The sequence below is a fragment of the Ursus americanus genome, chromosome 2 (genome assembly GCF_024610735.1).
Source record: "Ursus americanus isolate L20-20 chromosome 2, mUrsAme1.1.p, whole genome shotgun sequence".
Taxonomy (NCBI): domain Eukaryota; kingdom Metazoa; phylum Chordata; class Mammalia; order Carnivora; family Ursidae; genus Ursus; species Ursus americanus.
Window position 1 is genome coordinate 94333644 of NC_142128.1, and position 26175 is coordinate 94359818.

General features: G+C 36.8%; 1 protein-coding gene across 13 annotated transcripts in view; it reads right to left on the reverse strand.

Moving 5' to 3' along the window:
- Nucleotides 1-26175, reverse strand: part of PRRC2C (proline rich coiled-coil 2C) — a 92350-nt gene that overhangs the window by 58824 nt on the left and 7351 nt on the right. For 9 of the 13 annotated variants that reach the window (XM_087858947.1, XM_087858948.1, XM_087858932.1 and 6 more), the window contains exons 2-10: nt 11965-12126; nt 10756-10933; nt 8951-9060; nt 7739-7864; nt 5515-5738; nt 2203-2285; nt 1378-1511; nt 1214-1301; nt 42-186 (exon numbers count right to left, since the gene is read on the reverse strand). In XM_087858947.1, coding sequence (XP_087715073.1) covers nt 42-186; nt 1214-1301; nt 1378-1511; nt 2203-2285; nt 5515-5738; nt 7739-7864; nt 8951-9060; nt 10756-10933; nt 11965-12076 — 1200 coding nt within the window. In that variant the 5' untranslated portion in view covers nt 12077-12126. The remainder of the gene's footprint in view (nt 1-41; nt 187-1213; nt 1302-1377; nt 1512-2202; nt 2286-5514; nt 5739-7738; nt 7865-8950; nt 9061-10755; nt 10934-11964; nt 12127-26175) is intronic. The other 4 variants (XM_045813867.2, XM_087858937.1, XM_045813887.2 and 1 more) reach the window with 2 other exon arrangements.

The window sequence follows — 26175 nt, forward strand, 5'->3', positions numbered from 1 at the left end:
AAGTACAGGTAGTGACAATGGTCTCCTTGAGTAAAACAAACCTGATTAAATGGAGGTCCCTTCCCATAAGGACCTTTTGATATTGATGGCTGGGCAGGTATCTGAGAAGATGACTTAGCGTTGCAAGCTTCATCTGCCTCTTTTCGGTTTTCAGTGTTTTCAGAAGCTTTTGAAACTTGATCCTCACTAAGGAATCAAAATCCAGATGAAATAAGAAAGTAAAGTAGACAGACTATACCACAAGTAAAAGCATTTTGTCTATATAAAAAAGATTATTTCTATATAGTTTTAGTGGGGGGAGTAGGAGTATATCAAGGAATGGGATGGTCTTGTGACCTACTGGTGCTATTCATTTATTCATTCACTCATTCAGTAAATATGTATCTGTAATGTATTAGGAACTGGGTTTGGCCAAGTTATCATTAGCAGGTATAAAGTGCAGTAGAGCAGTTGTCAAATATGGACACTCAACACTTGACATACAACTTCACAAAGGAATATATCCCCACCATTTTCTATCACCCCCATCCAAAAAGTCTCATCTAAGTGACTGTATTCTAATTTATTCTGACTTACTGAAAAGACAGAAGTCAAACTATAGTATTTTTTAAAATCACAAGTGCCAGGCATCTTGTAACTGATCATGAAACAGCAGTATATTACAACACCATGGCTAGAAACCTCTACCAACATGTGCATGCAAGCTCCTTATATTTTAAGAGCGCAATTTTTATGGTATACAACCCATATATTTCTGACTCTGATGCCCCTATATCAGAGATGAAAAGCTCCCATTTTTCAAACTTTAATGCTGCTTGCTGAAGTTTAAAAAATCAGACTTGACTGAAACAGCTACAGTAACTCAAGTAATTTTTCTCCAATTCGTAAATATGAATCAGTTCAAGCAAGTAACAAGTTTGATAGAGTCCCTGATATTGTCTTTCAAAATATCACCAATTAGATGGCCAGGATCTAAACATCTTTTTTAAAATATGTATTTTCTTTAGAAGCATCAAACTTTAATTCCTTGATTAGCTTTACTTTTAAAATTTGACTTATTAATCACCTCTCACTCAGTAAATTCTTGGAAGAGAATGTAGAAATTCTATAAAAAAGGAACAAATGACTATTAATGAAGCCTCTCTGCATAACTGGATAATGTTATACCAATAAATTCATAGTATTACTTGTGGAAGGCATTCCAACAGCTTACCTGCTGTTCTCTTTAGGACTACTACTTCCTTGCTCATCATCATCACTGAAATTCAGTTGTTCCGTATAATCTACTTCCATCTGAGCACCTATTAAATTAAGGAAAATTCAGATTGACTGTTTAAAAACATCTAAAAACTAAAAATGCTTGATTTTGCCTCTTACCTGCCCAACCTTCATCAGCTTCAGCATCTAGGTTATCAAATTTATCAAGCTCCTTTAGCTCTGATGCACTAAGGATGGAAGGGCGTTCAGGCTCTGAGGCCCATGAAGGTGGTGGGCCCCTTCCTCGAAGGCCTCTAATGAACAAAAGGTTATGAGGGGAAAAGATACAAAGTTTTAATGATTCTAAAATACGTAAATATTAAAAGATTGGAATTTAGTTCATTTTAATTCAACATTAGTATTGTCTGATGTAGAAAATATTTTGCACCTGACGTGTGTATGAAGAAATTCTAATATTAATACATAAATTCAGGACAATATATAAATCTGTTACAAGTATTTAATATCAGACAATGGGTTTTTTAACTCCTGAAAATTTAAAATAAAACAAATATGTTAAAGAATAATATGGCTAAGACTACTACTAATATCAAAATGAAGAATGTTAAGAAAAATCATTGAGGAGAATGCTCAAGTCTCACGTTAAGAAAAAAAAGAAAAGAAAATGGGGAGTCATTAACCTCATGGAAGGAAGAAGGGATAAACAACTGTCATGTCTTGTTAGGGCCATGATTTTCAATTTTCAGAATCTTATGTCAATTAATTTAAAGTTTTAGAAAAATAAAGTATTTTTGTTCTGTCTTATAAAAGTCAATTATTTGTTCATGGCAACTGTACTCTGAGGTCAAAATAATGAATCAATCAATCATCACAATCCATTCGACCTCCAGAACACCTTTTTTTTTTCTTCCAATCTCCAGAAAATCTTAATGAGGATATATGTGCCTTTGTGCCTTGGCAACTTTTATCATTTAATAGTCTTACTTGTTTGTTTCAGATAAAGAAGGTGGAAACCTCATGGGACCGTGAAGAGGAGGATACGCCATCCTCGGATATTGCTGAAACATCTAAATGAAAAAAACAAAATTGATAAATTCTGCAACCAAGTTTTTATTTATTTATATATATATATATGTAAAAAATATATAAGTATTTACATATACATATATATGTAAAATATATATACATATATACGTAAAATATATATATATATACACATATATATGTAAAAAGATTACCCTAACTAAACATGAGATTACAATTTATAGAAAGATTATAATAAACCATTCTATGAATAATTAGCTGTATCAGCTGGTATAAATCATCATTCATCCTCAATAACAAGCCATCTGTTAAGACTACGCATCTAGCAAGACTTTACAAATACAGATAATAACTAGGACACATCCCAGGAAGAACTTCCGCTATCCCATTAACAAAATCACATAAATGATTATGAACCAACGTGAAAAACCTAAAAAGACAACATGCATATACCCCAGAGAACTGCAAAGCCCTACCAAATTCAAATATTTGAAAGGAAATAATGTGACACTTCATCATAATGCAGTAGATCAACTGAGGGCAGATTTGTTGATAAAGAGAAAGTCAGTTTAGATAAAAGTATAGTCCACAATCCAGAGGAGTGAGGAAGACAGTGGGTATGGAAGAATTTCCCATGGGTGGGAAATAGGTGGATTCTGATTCAAGTTAATACACAGATCGTTATCATAAACAAGGATGTTTGCTCTCTATGGAACCTGGGATTTGAGAAGCTAAGGAGAAGTTGTAAGATAGATTATGAAGACAATACCACCAAGGGAAGGGAAGAGATGTCAAAAGAGGTGCTTATAACTATTTGCTTATAACCAGGTCAAAATACAAGAAGAAAATGAAAGAAAGAAAGAACGAAAGAGGGAGAAAAAAGAAAGAAGGAAAGAAAGAAGGAGAGAGGGTGGGAGGGAGTGAGAGGGGAAGACAGCCAGGCAAGGAAGAAAAGAAGACTGTATTACCTAAAATACATAATTTATATCCTGAAATAGATTAGCTCTCTTAAAAAAAAACAAGAAAACAAAACCTGTTAGGTAAAGAAATTACTCTGTACTTGAAGAAAAGGCTATGTTTATATGATCATTCCATCTAAAGATGCAATTTCTAAGTAGGGTTAGAGCAAAACTAATTAAAAATAAGTTAAGCAGCAGCCGAAGCTCAAATAGAGAAGCTTTTTGTGGCAAATACTGAGAATTTTTTGGTTACATCATCCTGTACTGAAGTTAGCAAAAAAACAGTTGGAGGCAAATATTCATAGGTAAAGTTTCATTAGATCCCTCTTCTGCTGATTAGTCAGGAAACAGAGATTAATTTCATGTATTAAATGCTTAAAATTTAGGAATTTGCCACAAAAATACTTGTAGAAATAATCTTTAAATTCTCAATATACAGTGAAGGTTTTAAAAACATTTTTGTTTTTGTTAATTAGTGGAACTCATTATTCAAATAAAAAGATTGATGAAACTGGGAACAAAGCCTGCTTGGTCTCCCCTTTTAAAACTTTCCCTTCTACCACCCCACCCCCAGGCCTGAAAATTCAGGGGTCTTTGGAAGAACAATTTGGAAACTATTAGGAGACAAGCAGTTAAGTGTAAATAATTTTTCAATGCCAGGTTAGCATATAAGACTGATTTTTATCATGTTCCCAAATTTTTAACAAAAATTATTTTTAATAATTTCTTTCCTCTACCCTAGAATAATTAAATAATACAAAGAAATACAAAGTATGAAAAAATATGGATATTTAGAGCCTGAATACTTAGGAATTAAATCATAATAAAAATAAATATAAGAACCAGACTCTTAACTCTCTTTGAGATTAATGGTCTCCTGAAAAATGTTAATTTACTTGGGCACATGTAATTTACCATATCATTTCACAGGAGGCTGAACGCAAACAAATGTATGAGGGCACCAAATCTACCTATTAATTTATAGAAATGTGAGTCACAAGTATATATTAAATAAAGCTACAAAGATAGAATCAGCAAAATCCAGACTATGAAAAACTCCACAGGGTAACAAATAAATTATAACTCAAAAAAAAAAAAAAAAAAAAGAGAGAGAGAGAGAGAGAGAGAGAGAGAGAAATGGAAGGAAAGAAGTAACCAAAGAAAAAAGGATTCCTAAGAAAAATAACAACCAATCTCAAAGAATAGATGTTATTTGGATCCTAATCATGAGATAATCAGAGAAATCGGAATCGGAATACCGACTTGATATTTTTAAAAACTCTTCATAGGGGCGCCTGGGTGGCACAGTCAGTTGGGTGTCCGACTCTTGGTTTCGGCTCAGGCTGTGATCTCAGGGTGGTGAGATCGAGCCCATGACAGGGTCTGTGCTCAGGGAGGATTCTACTTAAGACTCTCCCTCCCCCTCTCTCTGTCCCACCCATAAATAAATAAATATATCTTTAAAAAAATTTTTTTTAATAAAAAAAAACAAACTTTCCTTTTAGGTGCGATAATGCCAAGATGGATTTTTCTCCTCGTCTTTATGTTTTAAAATACAACCTAAAATATATATGGATGAAATGATGTATCTAGGATTTGCTTCAGTAATTGGAGGTGGTGGGAAATAGCTGAATCAAGACTGACCCCAAGTTGATAACTACTGAAGACGGATGGTAGCTATGGAAGAAGGGGGAGGTTCATTGTACTATTATTGCTGTTTTTGCATATGTTCAAAATATTCCATAAGAAGAAGTTAAAAAGAATGTAAAGGTGTGTTCACCAATAAAAACTTTAGAACTGAAGCTCGTATTAACCTTTTCTGTGCCATGAACAACCCCTGTGGCAGTCTAGTCAATCCTATGAATCTCTTCTCATAGAATGTTTTAAATCCATAATCTAACATACAGAGTACCAAAAAAAAAAACAAGTCTGCTAAAATTCTGTTAACACAATATTTAAAAAACAGATTTCTGATATGGTAATGTATGTGCTTTCATTAAATAACAAGTGGGGCTACCTATGGGTCTAAATTTGAAGTATTACTGAGTTTATTTTGCCATATCCACAGTATGACAGGATACGAAAGTATCTACGATCCCTATTAATGATAAAAATTAGGGTACTCCCGATACTTCTGTGATTTATGTCCTGCATCCATAATCAAGGAAAATGCTAATTTTTAGTTAGATGTTAATGCAAATAAGGACCTAAACTTTTCCATATTCTAATTCTCTCCTTGGAACCCAGAGCGAAAACCTCTTATTTAACAGTTTGCTTCTTTAACAATACTTACATAAGGAGGCATCATAGCTCTGTACTGGGAAGCGAGAGCAGGCTGTTGTCCATTCAGTTTAGCCTGTGGAGGACCACAAGCTATCCTCTTTTCCACCACTTTGAGGATATCATTTTGTTCTGATGTTCCGGCTGTGCTTTCATCCTGGCCAGAGACCTTTTCATCTTGGTCAGATGTCAAGGGTGAGCCAGCAGACTTACCACCATCTCTCCAACAAGCAACATCTGGTATGGAGAGAGATTAGAAATTCAATTAAAACAAAGAAACAGCACCACAGAGTTCAGAATTGAAATTAAAAAGGGGGGAGGGGGGGCGCCTGGGTGGCACAGCGGTTAAGCATCTGCCTTCGGCTCAGGGCGTGAACCCGGCGTTATGGGATCGAGCCCCACATCAGGCTCCTCCGCTATGAGCCTGCTTCTTCCTCTCCCACTCCCCCTGCTTGTGTTCCCTCTCTCACTGGCTGTCTCTATCTCTGTCGAATAAATAAATAAAATCTTTAAAAAGGGGGGGGGAAGGGCATAAGAAGCTGAAAATGGAATACAGTGAAATCAAACCAGGCACATTTCAAAATTCAATAGAGTAACAAAACACAGTGAAGGAGAAGTGAAAATCTAATCTAGACCCTACTGCTCTCAAAGTGTTTAGGTAATCAAGAACAGTAGCTTCCAAAGCAGAGCAGATGTACCACAGAGGGTACCACCAAAAGCAAATACTGGGGTTGGGGAAGAAAATATTAGAACTTCTCTATCGAGCTTTACCAATATTTGATATAGAGATTAAAGTCACTGTTGTACTTGAGGTGTCCTGAGGGAAGAGGGCTGGAGTCCTGTGATAACAGTGATGCCCTCAATTGTTTTCCGGCTGCTATGGCTAGGTACATGTGCCCAAGGGGGACAAATTCAGTGACTATATTATCTGGTAAAACTACACTCAGTAAAACAGGTAAAGGATTTTATAAGGGTATCTCTTTGGTAGGTAGCCTCTAAGATGACCCCAAATGGGTTTCTATCTCCTGGTATTCTCATCCTGTGTAGTAGCCTCCTCTCAGTGTACCAGGATTGGTTTGGGTCACCTACAGAATAAAGCAGCAGTGATGATGTTTCTCTTATGGGATTAAGTTATAAAAGACTGGGCTTCCATCCTGAATGGGAGTAGTCCAGTCCCTCTTTACTTCCTCTTGGGGAAGCAATGCTGTGAGCAGCCCACACACAAAAGAGCTACCATGAGTGAGCCTGAAACAGCAGCCCCATCAAGGGGGCATCAGATGACATACTGCAAGGTTGAGAGAGTTCCTTAGCCACAACTCTTAGCTAAGCAGCTCCCAAATTTGTTATGCAGGAACAGATAACTGGTGAAAATCAACTGAACAAGAAAATAGGAGAGGGGTGCCTGGCTGGCTCTGTGGGTACAGTATGGAACTCCCGATCTCAGGGTTATAAATTCGAGCCCCATGTTGGGTGTAGAAATTACTTAAAAAACTTAAAGAAAGAAAGAAAACAGAGCTGATAACCTATTTCTAATATAAATGCATCAACTACATAATAGAAATTAAAAATAAAAATAAGAAAAGATGATTTACCCAGACAAGAAATGAGCCATAAAAATGAAATGTATTAGGTTATCAGAAATAGAGATTTGTAACCATCACTGAAAAGAGAAATCTCCCATGTATACAGGATTCTTTGAGATATTTGGTAATGACAATAGGAAACTAATATAATTAAAAATGAGACATTTAATCTCAAGGATTTTATATTCTATTTGTAGTTTTTCCTTTATGTCCAAAATACAAGTATTTCTTACTACCCAAATTTATTTGGCTCTTCGCTATGAGTTCAGAAAGCACGGGATCGCTGAATGTTAACAGAGTAGCAAATAAATGGATATAATTTACAAATAAATATTTGCATATTAGGGAGGTTGGTTCAAAATTTTTACTACTGTAAAAATGACCAATATTAATGTGCAAAGAACTCACTCAGGAATCTTGTTAAAATGCAGATTTCTAATTTAGTGGGTTGACTGTGAGGCCCAAGATATACATTTCCAACATGTTAAGTTATACCAATGCTGTGCATGTGAGAACCACACCGGAATGACGGCAGTTGCTCTGTCTTTTCAAACTAGGTAAGTCACATGTACTAATACTGGGCAGGTTATCTTACAAAATAAAATACAAATATAATCTCATTCACTATCTTTATGAAATAAAAAGTATTCTTACTTGGTGGGCGTAAACTGGGTCCAGGTCCATAATTGTCATCACTTGTTTCTTTTTCTTTTTTTTCCTGATCCCCAGCTGCCTGCAGGCTGGGAAATTCTTGCTGAAAATGACTATTCACCTGGATTCCTACAGATTTTTTTAAAACATTAAATGTAACTTTTATACTGAAGATAATGAAAAAACCCTCCCAGGATAGAAGTCTCTGCTTTTCTCTGATAAACTGTTCCACTTTTATATATATATTATGTAGTTTATATATATATATATAATTATTCCACTGTTTATATCCATAAAATTTTAAAATGTATTTAAAATTAGAATCCCTTGGAAAGTTAATGAACAGCCATGAGGAGATAAAAATCTAAAAGGAATCTGCCAGACACTGTTCAGGACTCATTAAAGATGATAAGGAAAATGAGAGTTTCACTCCCATTTTTCTTTTACTACGACTCCTTACATTTTCAAAAAGTCAAATTCCTTTGCTAATAACTCTAAGAATCAAATAATATTACTGAAACAGCATATATGAATCAACACTGCAAGTATCACAATGAGGCTTAACAGCCTTCACTAAATTTATGACTGAGATACTGGTTGCACCTCACTAGTCACCCATTCACCCATCTACCTACCTACTTGCCTATTTACTTAATGCTTCCACAAATTAAAAGATCTGATTTTACTAGCTTGAGGGTGTAGACAGGACCTAGATTTTCTATACAATGTTTTATAGATCTTTCCTGTTTTGCAAGTGGGAAATTTAAATTTTGCTGGGGTGTCCATCATTCCTTGGTGGGGGGAATAGTATTACAGCTACTGTCTGGCTCTTCCCTACCATGGAAATCCTGAGTAGCACATGTTTGAAATAGAAGAGGTTAGGGAGCACAGATGGTGATGAATATAGTTTCTAGCAATTTACACAGTGTCTGGGTACTTTTATGCCCCAAAGAGTAGGTACAAAGTTTTTCTGGTCATGTAGGGTGAAAATAAAACAATGTGGGACAGAGGGTATCCTAAAGACTCCTTTAAAATCCCTATCATTGGCTCATACATGGGTCTAGTGCCAAGAGATGAAAGAAAAGACGCTTTTTTAGGACCTGAGTATATCCTTGACAATGTTCTCTGCCCCTGTCAAAATCCACCCCTTATCTCCTGCATGGCTGTTCAGTAACTATCAAACCTAGCCGGTTTCCCCAGCTAATGTCCACTTACCATCTCCTTGCCCACCTTGCTTGTTACTGGCCCAAGATTTGGGAGCAGGTGCTACTTCTGGGGGAGCTGCAACCCCAGGTTTTGGCTGTGCTGGTGGAACTTCTGGTGTTCTTAAAAAAAATATGAATCCATTATTTCAGATATTGTATGTTTAAATAAAATAAAAATGAATATTGTAGTTAAGGTAAATTTGTGTATGAACTGTTTTGGCTATGTATTTACTCATAGATGCATCTCTCACAAATGTTTTTCCTCTGCAACATTCCTTTAAATAAGGTATAGCTATTTTCATCCCCTTTCATTTCTTCCTTTGAATAACCCAAGGAGAAGACAGCTTTACTTGTTTTTCATTTTGTAAAAAAGAAAAAAAGAAACACTCATTATTGAGTATAGCTACCAAAATCTATTTTAAAGAAGTAAACATTTATGTATAATTAGAAATAACATTATAGGCATACATACTGTCTGGACTGGTAGACTTGGCCAGGGCTAAGGCTAAGCAAACTCTCCAGCTTGGCAGTCAACAGGCACTGTACTTATTACTGTTATTCAAAGTGGTTAACAGCAACTTGCCTGATACATCCCCAAGAACAAAAGGTGTTTTGGGGGGGGGGCAGAGAGATTCTTAGGCGGGCTCCATGCCCATCGCAGAGCCCAATGCGGGGCTCAATCTCACAATCCTGAAATCATGACTTTAGCCAAAGTCAAAAGTTGGACACTTGAATGACTGAGCCACCCAGGTGCCTGAGTAAAAGGTGCTTTAAAAGAATCTAAAGTTGGGGCGCCTGGGTGGCACAGCGGTTAAGCGTCTGCCTTCGGCTCAGGGCGTGATCCCGGCGTTATGGGATTGAGCCCCACATCAGGCTCCTCCGCTATGAGCCTGCTTCTTCCTCTCCCATTCCCCCTGCTTGTGTTCCCTCTCTCGCTGGCTGTCTGTCAAATAAATTTAAAAAAAAAAAAAAAATCTTAAAAAAAAAAAAAAAGAATCTAAAGTTTTATTCAATCTTTGTAATGAGTTAATGCTTGAAAATGAAAAAGGTAGTAGTTAAGAGACTTAAGAGAGGCAATGTATTTCTGGTACACTCAGACATGTAACTGGCTTGCTACTATAAAATAATTCCACAACAACTAAGAAACAGAGAACAATGTCTCTGACAAGTCTTATCCAAGTAAAGTCAAATTTACTATATGAAGCTCCCCAAACAGGAGTACAGAAATTTGATGATACAGGCAAAAAGCATCAAGTACCCAATTACTTGTATTACTTTTCTAAATTACCACTACTTCACTTGGTCATTCAATAAATTAAGAGTTCTGTATAATCCCTGAAATACGGAATGCTAAATATATGCCAAATAATTAAGAGGGACATTAATTCTATTGTAGCCTGCGTGCTATTTTTTTGTTCAGTATGTAAGTATTCAGTATATAAGAAAAGCTGTGATTAGCAATTCTGTCATCTGTTCCACCTTGACAGATGGAAATACTGTCACTAAACCTACTCACACACACAAAAAATTCATCAAAAGGTTGACTATGTAAATGACTTCAAATGGCCTTCAAATGGAGGTATCTAACATACATACGGTTCAACGTCTAGCACACAGAACAAACTCAAACAGAAGTTCCCTACAGGGGTGGCCTGGCTGGCTCAGTCGCTGGAGTGTGCAACTCCTGATCTCGGGGTTATGGGTTTGAGCCCAACGTTGGGTGTGGAGATTACTTAAAAATAAAATCTTAAAAAAAGCAAAAGAATAGGTTCCCTACAAAGAAACAGTTTGATTTTTTAGTTAACTTTGACTCACTTTTCTTCTTCATGCTGCTCTTGTTTGGACGCCCATCCTGTGCCATCTTTAGGTACAATGTTCACATTAGGGTCATTGCCTTTATTTTCTGCTTTGAGACTTGGGAGGTTAGCAGGTGGAGGCATACGCCGTGAAATACCAACTTTTCCAAGACTCTGTAATCCATGTCGAGCTGCAACTAAAGGTCAATAACATCAACTTTCTTAGAAAATCTATTTTATTGCTCAATTTATTCTTAAAACAATATAGAAAGACAACAGGGGTTAATGGAATCTTGAACTATTATTTCCTTCTATCTTAGAAGAATTTTAAAACTAAGCCACACACCTCCAACATTAATCCAGTGTAGAAATTATATTAAACTATCAAGCCACTGAAAAGATGATTTAAATATTCTAACAACCCTATATACTATGAAAAGGAAAACACAGGCAATAAGTGGTTTTGTAATCTTTTCAAGGAATCTATTTTAAACTCAAAATTTAGTTTATTAGAGAATAAATATGCTAACTTTACATTCATAATGAACACTGCTAATATACCAAAATTTAGTTTATTAGAGAATAAATATGCTAACTTTACATTCATAATGAACACTGCTAATATACCATACATGGTTCAGGTTTCACCTTTAACTATAAACACTGGGCTCAAGGTATCAAAGAACAAAACAAAACACCCCAGGACTCTCTCTTCCATAACTAGAAGCAGTAGGAAATACCCACTACTGTACCTATGCCTAGCAATCTCATTGACCAAGTCTCCCCTTTGGAGCCACACAGTTCTACTTACTTTCTGCTGATAACAAACAGGAAAAAAGAGACATATTTTAAAACATTTATAAATTTTCAGGGCCCCAAGGTGGCCCAGCTGGTTAAGCAGCTGTCTTCGGCTCAGGTCACAATCCTGAAGTCCCCAGATGGAGGCTCAGTGGGGAGCCTGCTTCTCCCTCTCCTCTACCCCTGCCGATCATGCTCATGCTCGCTCTCTCTCAAATAAAATCTTTAAAATAATTTATAAATTTTCTATCGTAAAATACTTAATTCATCCCCCTGAAAAATGAGTGCACACATAAAAAGCCCAGTGTACACAGGGTTGCATGAACATGAGTTTATCCTAGCTCCTAGTAGCAAAAGCTCCAGAGTACCAATCACAGTAATAAAACAAAACCATGAAAATCATAAAAATAAGCCACTTGATTTTACTCACCTGTGGTTTTCTGAGTTTCTAAAGATTTACCCTTGTAAGTATTAAATAAACTGAGTGTTGCATACTTTTTCCCATCCTTTGCTTTTGTGCTCTGGCCTGACTTCTCCGACATTTCGGTGGAAACTCATCGAGTCCAAAACCTCCTGCCACACCCCTTCAAACCTTTAAGACACACGTAAGAAAGAAAAATGAGGAACATTTTAGCTTACTTTAAGAAACTATCAGTAGGGGTGCTTGGGTGGCACAGTTGGTTAAGCGTCTGCCCCTGGCTCAGGTCATGATCCCAGGATCCTGGGACCGAGTCCCACATCTGACTCCCTGCTCAGTGGGGAGTCTGCTTCTCCCTCTCCCTCTGCCCCTCCCTCCTGCTGGTGCTAGCTCTCTCAAATAAATAAATGAAATCTTAAAACAAAACAAAACAACTCTCAGTAAATTCAAATGTTCCCACAAATGCTGAAAAATAAAAACACGAAGGAATGAAATCCATCTTCAATAACTCATATTGATAATAATCTCATACCTGTTTAATACTGTCAAATTCCAAGAGCCAACACACAACAAAGTCAATCAAACTAAAATGCCCTGTATTCAGTGAACATAGTAGTTATTTATGATTTGTAACTGCTTAACGGTATCATAGAGAATAAGAATTTTAATCCAGAGGCGCCTGGCTGACTTGGCTGGTAGAGCATGCTACTCTTGATCTGCTCAAAACTGTGTGTTCAAGCCCCACACTCCATGTGGAGCCTACTTAAAAAAAAAAAGAAAAAGAAGAAGAAGGAAAAGAAAGAATTTTAACCCATACTGAAATGAGCAGGTCAAATACAGTAAATCTATGGAGACTATTTAACAAATCCTATTCAATTTAATAGGCTTGAGATGACAGGCATCAATCAGTTTCTACATATGGAATGCAAATATGATAGGAGGATTAACATCATTCTTCCACAAATTGTATGCCTCTGTTTTCAGGCAGTATATATCTAACAAACCTGTAGTAATTTAACAATTTAGAATAAAAAGAAACATTCTATTTTCTCTGCATTCGCAAAGAGTAGAACACTTCCTCATAAACCCAAGGAACCTAAAAACAATATTCTGTTTCATGGCTATGGATTAAGTGTTCAAGAAATGGTGTGAACTTATCAAAAGAAGTCTCTGTATATATGAGAAGTTATGAGAAGAAAATAACATTTTAAAGAACATTCATATACAAAGACAATTTCATCTTTGGAGCTAATGTACCCTAATCTTAGGTGTACCTTAAAAGTAGTCTATTCATAAAGAGGAAAAATACACACAAGAAATACACAAATTCCATACTATTTCCCTTCCAATTATTGAAGTATACACACATCAACCTTTTACAGTTTTGGTTTTTATAGTTTTTTTTTTTTTTTTTTGAGTGGTTACGGTGGAAGGAGGGCAGAAGATGGCCAATTCTACCCAAAAAACAACAACAAAAAAAATCCCACCCCACATCAATAGCTAAAAGCATTGAGAACTGAAACATAGGAGTTAAAGGCAGCAGAGAATAGACAGACAGATCATGCAAAAAATATTCAGTCAAGGAATGGCTATGTAGACCCCTATCATCATAAAAGTCATTTTATCTACTAGTTTTACATATCAATTTACATATAGAGGTGTGGTTTCATACGTACATCAACTGCCACACTGTGTATAGTTCCATAAAATTTATCGAGAATTTTCACATTATCTCATTTGAGTCTAATAACCTTATGCTATAGTTGGCATCCTGATTCTACAAATGAGGAAACTGATGTTCAGAGGTAAACGAGATTGGATTTGAAATCAAGACTCTGGGTCAGTCCATTACATAATGCCACCTCCTTCCCCATGTAACTACAGATAACCACTTAGCTCTCCATGTATACATTTACAATAAACAATCTTTCCTTGAGATAAATTGTGAAAAGGACTCACCTGCAACCAAAAGAACGACATAATATATAAACACCTTGCTATCTATTTCCATACACGGAAGAATGAATACAATTAATTATATCCCAAGGGTGCTAATAATGATGATGGTATGAAGAAAGCTGTATTCCCAGAATCTACTCTGTTGACATATTTTCACCAACAACATGAACAAAGATGGAGAAAAAAACATACTTCCATCTACAGTGACAAAAGGGCAGCCACGTACTAGATGACAAAATTAAGACTCAAGGAGATCTCTCTTCAGCTGAAAAAAAGTAACTGATAAATCCAAGAAAAATGGTCTAAGTGTTCTTTCACCCTCATTTGATAGCAATTTAGCACCTCAAACCTCTCTTAATATCACAACTGTCCATGCAACACTCTCTTAGTGGAGACCCTCACAGGCCTACATCATAGAGAAAGCAGCAGTGTAAGAAACTCCTGAAACCTAGAGGCAAACCTACAAGCCCACCTGCATCTACATGCATCTTTCTCAATGGTTTCCCTTCCTCTAGCCATTATTACAGTGGTTCTCCATCATCTACAAACTTCTAGAAATGCAAATTCCCAGGCCCCAACCCAGACCTACTGAATCGAGCTCTAAGCATGGGGCTCAGCACTGTTTTTATCAAGTCCTCAGGTGATGCTGAGACATACAGAGGTTTAGGACCCACTGATTTATTAAAAGCAGATATAGTCTAAGCAACGGTTCTTAATCCTTGCTGCAACTGAAATCACCTGGGATTTAAAATACACCAGTAGCTGAGGTTTCAAGATGGAGCCTGGGGGTCAATCCTTCTTTTGAAAAAACTCCTCGATTCTAATATGGGAGCAGTCTTCAAAATCACAACAGAAAAGTGGATGTATCTATCCTCCCATTCCACTGAAGGCCAATCCTGCCTCCCTTGCTACCCATCCTGTCCTCACTTCTTTCTCATTCTACTCTTCTCTGTAGGGAATCTCATCATGCCTGTGACAACCAACTGATTGTCCCAAATTTGCATATTCAGCCCAAAACTTTGTGTTCCTGAAGAATATATTCCACTGCCTATTTACATTTCTTCTTTGTTTTGCATAGTTTCAACTTTACCCAGAACACAGGAATCTATTTCATATCAAGGGTTTCAGAAATAAGCCTACCAAGTATCTGCACAGCATGAAAAGAAAATGGCAGTTTAAAAACTGTCAACGAAGTATCTCAACATCTGGCAAAAAAGTGGTTATATAAGAACTTCAACAAACTGAAGAAAAAGAACTTGAAGAAATGAAATTAATGCTATAAATAGACAATTCATTAGAGAAATAGTACCAATAAGCACTGTATTAAATGTTTAGTTTTTTCCCCTAAAGATTTCATTTATTTGAGAGAGTGTGAGCTCGCAAGAGGGGAAGCAAATGGTGCTGAAGCAATCAGGTATACATAACATAAAAAAATGAGTTCTGATCCATACCTCCTACCATATAAAAAACAACTCAAAATGGACCATAGCAAAGGGTACAAACTTGAAATCAGAAGACGTGTACGTTCTGGAGATTTATGCACAGCACTAGGATTACAGTCAAAATACTGTATTATATATATATATATACATCAAAGTTGGTAAGAGACAAGATCTTAAATGTTCTCACTACACAAAAAAATAACTGTGATGTAATGGGATTATCGGCTAATGTTACAGCAGTAATCATTCTGCAATATGTAATTGCATGAAATCAACACGTACACCTCAAGCTTACACAATGTTATATGTTAATCGTATCTCAATTTTGTTTTAAAAAGGAGCACAGACAAAACGTAAAAACCTAAATTAAAAACTTCTAAAGAAAACAAAATCTCTGCAACCTTGGGTTAAAGAATTCTTTGACAGCACACTAGAATCTGCTCTCGGGTCTTACTGTCTAGCATGGTGATTCAAAAAAACAGGTAAATAGGATTACTTCAGATGGTGACATATGCTATGAATGAAACTAAACAGGACAATGTGACAAAGTGAAGTATAATTATTTTAGATTAGTTGATCACTAAAGGCCTGAGGGAAAGGCTTCTGATCTGGATCTAACAGGGAAGGAGTCAGCTTTGAGGCTGAAGAAAAAGCAAATGCAAAGGCCCTAAGGTCCTGACATGCTTATCATGTTCAAACACTTCTATAAAAGCGGTTGAAGTCGAAGCTAGTAAGAAAGGGAGAGTTGAAAGGGAAAGAAAGGGTTGGATGAGAAGGCCTATCAGAATTTTAAATTTTATCTTTAAAGCAATGTGATTCTGAGCATTCGTTTTGAGCCCAAACGTGACTTTGGTTTTTAAAAACAACCTGGCTACAATGTGAAGAATGGATTGTAGGGGGCCAAAGGTGGAAAGTGGAAACACCATAGACTACAAAAGCCTAGGCACAAGATGATGTAGCTGTGGCTGAAAAATGGAGACTAGGTAGAGGAGGCCAGTAAAGAGGAAATAAGGACAATTTTGGTCTGGAGCTTGAAAAGCTAGACATGAGTAGGGTGGGGAAGACTATATTTAGGGAAGATGGGGGAGAAGGGGAGGCAAGAGTTCTTAGACATGTTTAGTTTGAGATCTTCATAAAAATACGCAGAGATTTGTACAGAAAGATGCTCAAGAGATAAGTTTAAAAGTATATATTATTTTTAAACAAATAATGTAAGTATTAAGAAATACAACATACATGACAAGCATGAAGGTCTACAAAAGCATATCACAAAATTACCAGCAGCAGCTATACTCCTCTGATTACAAGCAACTTTGACTTTGTTATACATACTGCAATATCTAAATATAAACAGTAAATGCACTTTGCTTTTGTAACAGAAAAGAAAAAATTGCAGGTGTTTTTAAGAGCAATGACTTGAAATGAAAAAAAAATTAGTTTCAAGACCAGAGGATTAAAAAAATGCATATGATTAAGTAAAAAGAATTTAAAAATCTATCCTCAATGGCATAACATATCTAAAATACGTAAGAATAATAGCAAAGACTATAGGTAAACAAAAAGTAGTTGATAAGTGTGGGCTCATCTGACTTCTTATCTGCCTTGTGGTTTATGCAACAAATAAAAATGGGAGAAAGTAACAAAAACATGCACATAACTACTGTGTGTTAAGTGAATATTCACTGAGCATAACACAACTGTCATTAATGCTCCTTACACCATCAAAGGCACTTGCAAGTATGGTAACATCTCTTCCTTTTGAGCACTGGCATAAGAAGCTAACTCACATCCATAAGTTTCCAAGGGATAACATACCTTTGTGTGTGTGTGTGCATCCCTGGATACTAAAACCTTAAGTAATGAAACCAATGATCTCTTAAAGCCTGCTGGAGGATTTAGTAAATTCTCTGAAATACAATTTCACAAAGCAATCCTCTACAGGTTACACAGAAACAACAAGCCTGAAATTGCCTTCTTACTGTTACAATGACAAATATTCATTCAACAAGATACAACAAATGTGTGGAGAACTAACATACTGCCAAACCCTGTCTTAGATGTTAAGATACATCATGGAAAGACAGATGGAGCCCCTGCCTTCATGAAGTTTTAACAGTAAGTAAATAAAAATAAAAGAATAAAAAACTCAACTGGATAAAGGGATAGCAAAGAGGCGAAAGAGACTAGAAACAATGGTAAAGGTCCGAAAGATCTCTCTGAAAAGGTCACATGAGGGAAGAAAAATCAATCAGTGGTTCTCAACACAGGCTGCAGACTTATCCCAGAAGGTTTGTAAAGATACTACAGTCCCTGTACCAGACCAATTAAACCAGGATTTCTGACTGGGTCTGGCAACAGTATTCTCTGAAAAGCTCCTCAGGTGTCTCCTAAGTATAGGCATACGTCATTTTATTGTGCTTTGCAGATACGGTGTTTTTTTACAAATGGAAGTTTGTGGCAGCCCTGCGTCCAATGAGCAAGTCTGTCAGCACTATTTTTCCCACAGCACTTGCTTACTTCATGTCTGTATCACATTTAGTAATTCTCATATTATGAACTCTTTCATTATTATTATACCCGTTATGACGCTCTGTTATCAGTGATCTTTGATGTTACTATTATCCTTGTTTTGGGGTACCACAAACTAAGACAATGAACTTAACTGATATATGTTGTGTGTTCTGACCGCCCACCAATCAGCTGTTCCCCGAAGCACAACAATATTGAAATTAGGCCAATTAATAACTCTACAAGGGTCTGTAGTGTTCACCTGAAAGGAAAATTCTCGTGTCTCTCACTTTAAATCAAAAGCTAGAAATGATTAAGCTCAGTGAGAAAAGGAAGGCCAAAAGCTAGGCCCCTCGCACCAAAGTCAGCCAAGTTGTGAATTCGAAAGAAAAATTCTTAAAATTAAAAGTGCTACTCCAGTGAACACAGGAATGAAAGTGAAACACTTTTACCACTGATACAGAGAAAGTTTTAGTGATCTGGATCAAACAGAAGATCCAACAGCCACATTCCCTTAGGCCAAAGCCCAATCCTGGGTGAGGTCCTAACTCTCTTCAATTCTATGAAGGCTGAGAGAGGTGAGGAAACTAAAGAAAAATCTGAAACTGGAAGAGGTTGGTTAATGAGGTTAAAGGAGAGAAACCAACTTTATAACACACAAGTGCAAGCTGAAACAAGTGCTGATGTAGAAGCTGCAACAAATAATCCAGAAGACCTAACTAAAACAATTAATGAAAATGGCTATACTAACAGATTTTCCAAGTCAATGAAACAGAATATGCATCTAGGACTTTCAGAGCTGGAAAACTGCAAATGTGGTGGAAACAGCAAGAGAACGAGCACGAGAAGTGGTGCCTGAAGATGGGACAGAACTGCCAAAATCTCAGGATCAAATTTAAATGGATGAGTTGATTTTTATGGCTGAGCAAAGAAAGTAGATTCTTGAAATGGAATCTACTCCTGGTGAAGATATTGTGAAGACTGCTGAAATGAACAAAGGGTTTAGAATATTACATAGTTGATAAAGCAGTGGCAGGGTTTGAGAAGACTGACTCAAACTGTAAAAAAGTTCTCCTAAGGGTAAAACGCTATCAAACAACATCACAATCTACAAAGAAATTGTTCACGAAAGAACAGTCACTTGATGCAGCAAACTTCAGTGCTGTCTTACTTTAAGAAACTGCAAAGCCACCCCAACCTTTAGCAACCACCCTGATCAGTCAGTAGCCATCAACATGGAGGCAAAATCTTCCACTGCGAAAAGAAAGCTTAGATGATGGTTAGCATTTTTAGCAATAAAGTAACTTTTACTTAAGACATATATATTGTTGGGGCGCCTGGATGGTGCAGTCAGTTGAGCATCCAATTCCTGGTTTCAGCTCAGGTAATGAGCTCAGGGTCCTGGGATCAAGCCCTATGCTGGGCTCCTTGCTCAGCGTGGAATCTGCTTGAGATTCTCTTTCCCTTCCTCCTGCCTGCCCCTCCTGTTCTTGCTATCTCTCTCTCTCTCTCTAAAATAAGTAAGTAAAATCTTAAAAAAAAAAAAAGTGTGTACATATATATATATACACACACACATACACACACACAGTGTTTTTAAGAAACATAATGCTATTGCACAATTAATACACTACAATATAGCACAAACATAATTTTCATATGCACTGGGAAACCAAAAAAATTTCATTTGATTCCCTTTATTGAAATATTTGCTTTAGTACACTGGTCTGGAACTGAACTTTCAATATCCCCAAGGTATGCAACTACAGCCACAGTGGGACCACCAGGGGGGAAAACCCAATTTTGATCTGGAACGGGGAGAGGCAGGAGAGGAAGTCAGAGTAGGCAGAACTACCAGGCTAGGCTAAGGAGTACTGCCCAGTTTATTCTAAATGCAATGAAGAGCCACTGAAGAAAATTAATTAAAAAAAATCTCAGTTGCTGAATAAGGTATGGCTGCATTCTGCAGATCCACATCTTAAGTAACAAAATGGTACAATTTACATAATTAGTAATTTAAAAACCCTTGAAACCAGTAAGCTCCACAGGGGCATTTCTTTTCAACTTGCCAGATTCTGATTTCAAAAAATGTACTGGCACAGTCACAGAACAAAGGAACTCTACCCTCTACTTGTATCATTTTTAATTTTAAAAAGCTTTTTGGGGGCGCATGCATGAGTGGCTCAGTCGGTTAAGTGTCTGCCTTCGGCTCTCATCATGATCCCAGGGTGCTGGGATCAATCCCTGCATTGGGCTCTCTGCTCAGCTGGGAGCCTGCTTCTCCCTCTGCCTGCTTGTCCTCTCTTTCTGTAAAATAAAATCTTCAAAAAAATAAATAAAAATAAAAAACAACTTTTTGTTACTTGCATGCTATTAAGAATTTTTTTTTTTTTTTTTTTTTTTTACTGTCCTGCTTACTATGTACCTAAAAATCTGAATCATTAGGGTCTGAGGGTAAGTCTACAAAAACAGCTACTGAATAATAAATATACCCCCTTTAAGGGAAGAGAAAGTAATCATACTTCTAAATTCAAGGTTCTGTGACCCTGAGCAAAGACTGTAAGAAACTAGTATTTTTCACTGAAATTAGATATACCGAAACATGAGCATCTGCATTTTCCAGATCTGAACAATGTGTATTACCTTGTAACAATGGGGGGGGGGGCAAAAAAGTGTTAAGATGAAAGAAGACAGGAAAAAAGCAAGTATTTTAAAAACAAACAGACTATTTCAAAAGGTCGAAGGGAAATTTGGAAGGCAGCAGTTTATGATAATATAAATAACAACCTTTCAAAATGAAAAAAAATGACAACAGTGGTTACAAAAGGATGGTTTTCATGAAGGACAGCTATCACAGGTTAAAAATTTAAAAAAAAATCTGTAAAGGGTTTTCCACATTGAGGCGAGACTGGCTATGATCTCTAAAATTCCTTCAGTCTCAAAAATTATAAGATTCTATGATTACTCACCATTACAAAAGTATTTTAAAGTATTCAACACTAAAAACATTGTTTTAGTGATATCAGTGATATTTAAAATCTACCATTTTTGAAAAAACCCCACACTTTTCACAAATTGCCAATCTGCTCAATTTGAATTAAATGACAATTATCTTTCTGGCCACCATGGGCTTTCTAAGTATCCAAGCTCTGTTTACCTTTCTTTCCTCGTTATCTTATGGTGAGAGTTTAGTTCCTCTGGAAAATGGAATACAATGACTCACTGATTTAAATAGTTAACATTAAAAAGACCCTGCAACCATTTCCAAATGAGCATACTATATGCACTCAACAAATGTTTTACTGAATAAAGGAAGAATCTCTAGTAAGTAATAAGTAATAGTCAAGTATCAATACAAATATAAAAAGCAAAAGGATTCTGTGTAAACCATTTTCTTTGGTTTCTGTAACTCTCTGACAGCTCTCCTTTTTTTCTATCCCTCTACATAAATGTTAACGTGCTTTTGCCATCCCTCTTTACCAGCCCCCTCTATGTGCCTGCTCCCTCGGCTATCTCAACTATTGTTCATTGCTTCAATAAGTATAATTCCTAAAACTTTCCTTCAAACTACGAACTTCAGACATACATTTTTTAATTGTCTATAGAACAAAATGTCTCCACTTAAACTTCTGGACAGAACTACAAACTCAAATTTTTGATTCTCCTATTCATTCATACAAATGTTTATCCAGCGCCTACTGTATTATCAGGCACTACTAGGAACAAATGAAAAAGACATGTTGTCTTCATCAACTGAGTGGAGATAACAGGAAATGTGAGAAGGTTGGAAAAGGTTTGCAAAGATATACAACTAGGCAAACGAGGCATTGACAATCAGTGCTGGCAACCCAGTAGAAGCTGGAGACAACTGATATACAGTATTCCCAAGGCTGTCCAGTTTGAAGACTCTCATTAACGTCCAGCAGCACATTCAGGAATGGGGAATGGTGGGAAGAACACAACAGCTGGAATGATAAGGAATTAGTGCTGTGCCATAGGTGCGTAAAGAAAAGTAAGGCCGGAGAAGATACTGCCAGGGAAATGGTTAGAGTAACATTTCATGGAAGTCTAAGCCAGAGAGTAAGGCAGAAGAAGGTGGAATAGAATATGGAGGACAGTAGAAGGAACTGCCAATTTTAATATGATTGTATAAAAGCTCCACCAATAGTAATTATTAAATGCTTACTGAGTCAAGCTTACTATGGATTGCTTTGTTCATTTAATAAAAACAACAGGAGGGGCCCCTTGGTAGTTCAGTCAGTTAAATGTCTGCCTTCGGCTCAGTTCATGGTCTCAGGGTCCTGGGATCAAGCCCCGCATCGGGCTCCCTGATCAGCAGGGAGTCCACTTCTCCCTCTCCTCCCCACTCGTCTCTGTTGCTGTCTCTGTCTCTCTTCCTGCTTGTGCTCTCTCACTTTCGCTCTCTCTCAAATAAATACAATCTTTTAAAAAATAAAAAATAAATAAAAACAAAAGGAGGAAATGTACTGAGTGAGAAAATTGGAGGCACAGGAGCTTATGACGTAAATTTAAGGTTTCAGGTGATGACAGGGGTTTAGAACAGCAGACATTAAAAGTCAAGCACACACTGTTAATGTGACTGAGTGTGCATATGTACACATACCCACAGAGAGTGATAAATATGGTAAACTATGAACAACCAGGGAATAGGGACGAAGGAATACAGGAATTTTTCATACTATTTTTACAGTTTTTCTGTGAGATTAAGATTATTCCAAAAGAAAAAGTTTAAAATGGGCGCCTAGCTGGTGCATGCGACCCTTGGTCTTGGGGTCATGAGTTTGAACCCTGCACTGGGCATGGAGCCTACTTTAAAAAAAAAAAAAAAAAAAAGGTAAAACCAAAAAGCTCACCTGCTTTCCCAAACACACTCTTCTCCCCAACTTCACCACAACCACTTTCCCTAACCTCTAGATTTATCTTTTTTAAAATTTTATTTAAGTAATCTCTACATCCAATGTGTGGTTCGAAGTCACAACCCCTGAGATCAAGAGTTGCATGCTCTTCTGACTGAGCCAGCCAGGCACCCGTCCCTGACCTCTAGATTTAAAACCTTGAATGATCCTCTGTATTTGTCTCCCACTTCTAACATGAAGAGGGATGTAAATTCTATACACTCTAATGTAATAATGTCTCTTGAAGCCATCTTTAAAAAATCTGAACTCTACAGATGTAAAAATATCAGGCTGGAAATAAGAGCTCAAAGCCCAAGTCACCAAAATTTACCAATGAAGAATCAACTTTAGTCAAGTAAAAATAACTTGCCCCAAACTCATTTAGCTACGAAGAGATAGGGCCAAAATTAAATCCAGACTTTATGGCAAAGCCAGCGCCCAGATAACCTCTCCATATGAAAATCTGAATTTAATTTTCATTATAAAAGAGATAAACATCAAATCTTTAAAATGTAATAATAAATAACATGTCATTTTAGGCTAAGGAGATTCTAAAAGATTCAAGTTTTTTGGGGCGCCTGGGTGGCACAGCGGTTAAGCGTCTGCCTTCGGCTCAGGGCGTGATCCTGGCGTTATGGGATCGAGCCCCACATCAGGCTCCTCTGCTATGAGCCTGCTTCTTCCTCTCCCACTCCCCCTGCTTGTGTTCCCTCTCTTGCTGGCTGTCTCTATCTCTGTCAAATAAATAAATAAAATCTTTAAAAAAAAAAAATAAATAAATAAAAGATTCAAGTTTTTATTTTCAAAATTTACTGCACTACAATACAGAATAAAATATCAAGGATAAAAAAATTATAGTTAACAAAATACAGTAAAAATGTATTCCATCTGTTGTAGAAATATAATAATGTAAAAAGTCTAAGACTCAATGCACTGAAGACTGTTAAAAAAAGAGAGAGAGAGAGAGAGAGGCAGGGGGAAGCTATGTACAGAATTGTTTCTCTTCTCAAAATTCCTATGTTGAAGTCCTACACTCTCAATGTGACAGATGGTATTTGGAGAGAGGCCCTTCGGGAGATAATTAGGTTTAGCTGAGGTGATGAGGGTGGGCCTCTTAATGGGATTAGTGCTCTTTTAAGGCGAGACACCACAGCTCTCCCCCAACCACATGGGAGACACAGAGCTAGAAAACAGCCATGTGCAAGCCAGAAAGACCTCACCGGAACCCGATTATGTGGGCACTCTGATCTTGGTTTTCCAGCCTCCAGAGCTGTGATAAATTCCTGTTAAGCCACCTAGTCTATGGTATTTTCTTTCTTTTTAAAAAATTTTATTGATTTATTTTAGGCAGAGAAGAGAGAGAAAGAACGAGCCAGGGGGAGGGGCAGAGGCAGAAGCAGACTCCCTGCTAACCAGGGAGCCCACCCATGACCTGAGCCTAAGGCAGCTTAACCAACTGAGCCACCCAGGTGCCCCTATGATATTTTTCTCAGGGCAGCTGGAGTTGACAAGGACCAGGGAAGCTGATGTATTAACTTAAGAGAACATATGTCTATCAAATTTTAAACTAAATTTTCCATTTAAAATGAAAAGGTCTTGCTCTCGGTAAGAGATCAAACTGGTCAACTTCTAAGTTCATTTCGATCTTCAATTGTTATAATCACTTAGTAATTCTAAAGTCAGAGTGGCATCAAGTATTTTTAAGATCACATTTGCTGCTATAATAGAAAAGCTAAGAATACCACCATATGTTGAGTGCTTCTACTACAAATAGCACTACAGCAAAAGCATTAAAAATTGTCATTTTTAAAAACAAAGTGTAATATAAATAAATCTGTTGGAATTCTAATCAGAATGGTAGAAGGGCTCAAGCTGTTCTTAGAAACTGAAACATGTGAATTAAGTTTCTGGGGCAGAATGCCTTAACAATCAGAAAAGATATGTAGCTATCAAACCTTCTGTACCATAAATTATGTTCTAGCAAAGTAACAAATCTATGTGTCCACCATTTACTAGATGAGGTGATTGCCACATTACTCTTTTTGACAACTTACAGTATTTTTAAACTGTTCATATCACACCATTACTTTTCTTAAAACTGGTTTGGTTAAAATCCCAGCTCTAACATTTTGTAGCTAGGTGTTTTTACAGCATAATTGTGGCATATGCATATTATGGCATATGCATTTCCCTAGTCATTAAATATAATTCTGATTTTGTATTTCCTCATCTGTGGGCTATATCTTCTAGTCTATTATGACATTTAATTAACCAAGTGTGTATACAACTCTTAAAATGGGGGCACCTGGGTGGCTTAGTCGTTAAGAGTCTGCCTTCGGCTCAGGGCGTGATCCCAGCGCTCTGGGATCGAGTCCCACATCAGGCTCCTCCGCTGGGAGCCTGCTTCCTCCTCTCCCACTCCCCCTGCTTGTGTTCCCTCTCTCGCTGGCTGTCTCTCTTTCTCTCTGTCAAATAAATAAATAAAATCTCAAAAAAAAAAAAAAAACTCTTAAAATAGTGTCTGGCACTTAATAAAAGCTTAACAAATGGTAATAATGTTTTCGAAGCTTAAACATTACAAATAAAAACCAAAGCATAAAAGCTTCTTCCATCCACTATTTTTTACATGGCAAGTATGCTATATGTTATAGCAGAAAAACAGAAGCAGTCTCTTTCAAGATGGTCAACTGACATCATGAACTATCCTAAACCTTTCATATAACTAATCTGCTGCCTTCAAGGGTTGGAATTTCAAGTTTAAATTTGTACGTGTAGAGAACTGGTTAGCATCCCTCCCTGCCACGCACTGGCTCTGTTCCTCTATCATTAAAATGTCTGTCTTCAGACATGTAAGCATACCCATCTCTCCCTTTGCTACTTTCTACTTTCATTCTCTCCATGTTTCCAGTTTGTCATACACAAAACTACACAATAAAACAATATCTGTTGTTTATTATTACTTTTTTTTCCTGGCAATCTCTATACCCAACATGAGGCTCCAACTCATGACCCTGAGATGAAGAGTCGCATGCTCTTCTGACTGAGCCAGCCAGGCACTCCTATTCCTGACTTTTTAATCCTTATTCAACAAGTTCTTTCTTCAGCAGGAGAGATACTTTCTCTGCCTCCAAAATGTGAGATATTTCATCTTTCTACATTCTGAATCCTAATTTTGATGTGAGTTACATGAATGTACACATATTAAAACTCATAGAATTGCACAACAAAAGTTCCAATTTTTATCTAAATTTCAAAAACTCATACAGAAATATAACCAATCTCTACTTCTGTCAAAAGTCTCATTCAATTCCGGCTTTTAAAGTAAAATTTCTCTATCCGTTCCATTTTCCTGACCTTCAGAAGTTAATTCTATACCTCTTATGTTGTGCTTCTTTAGT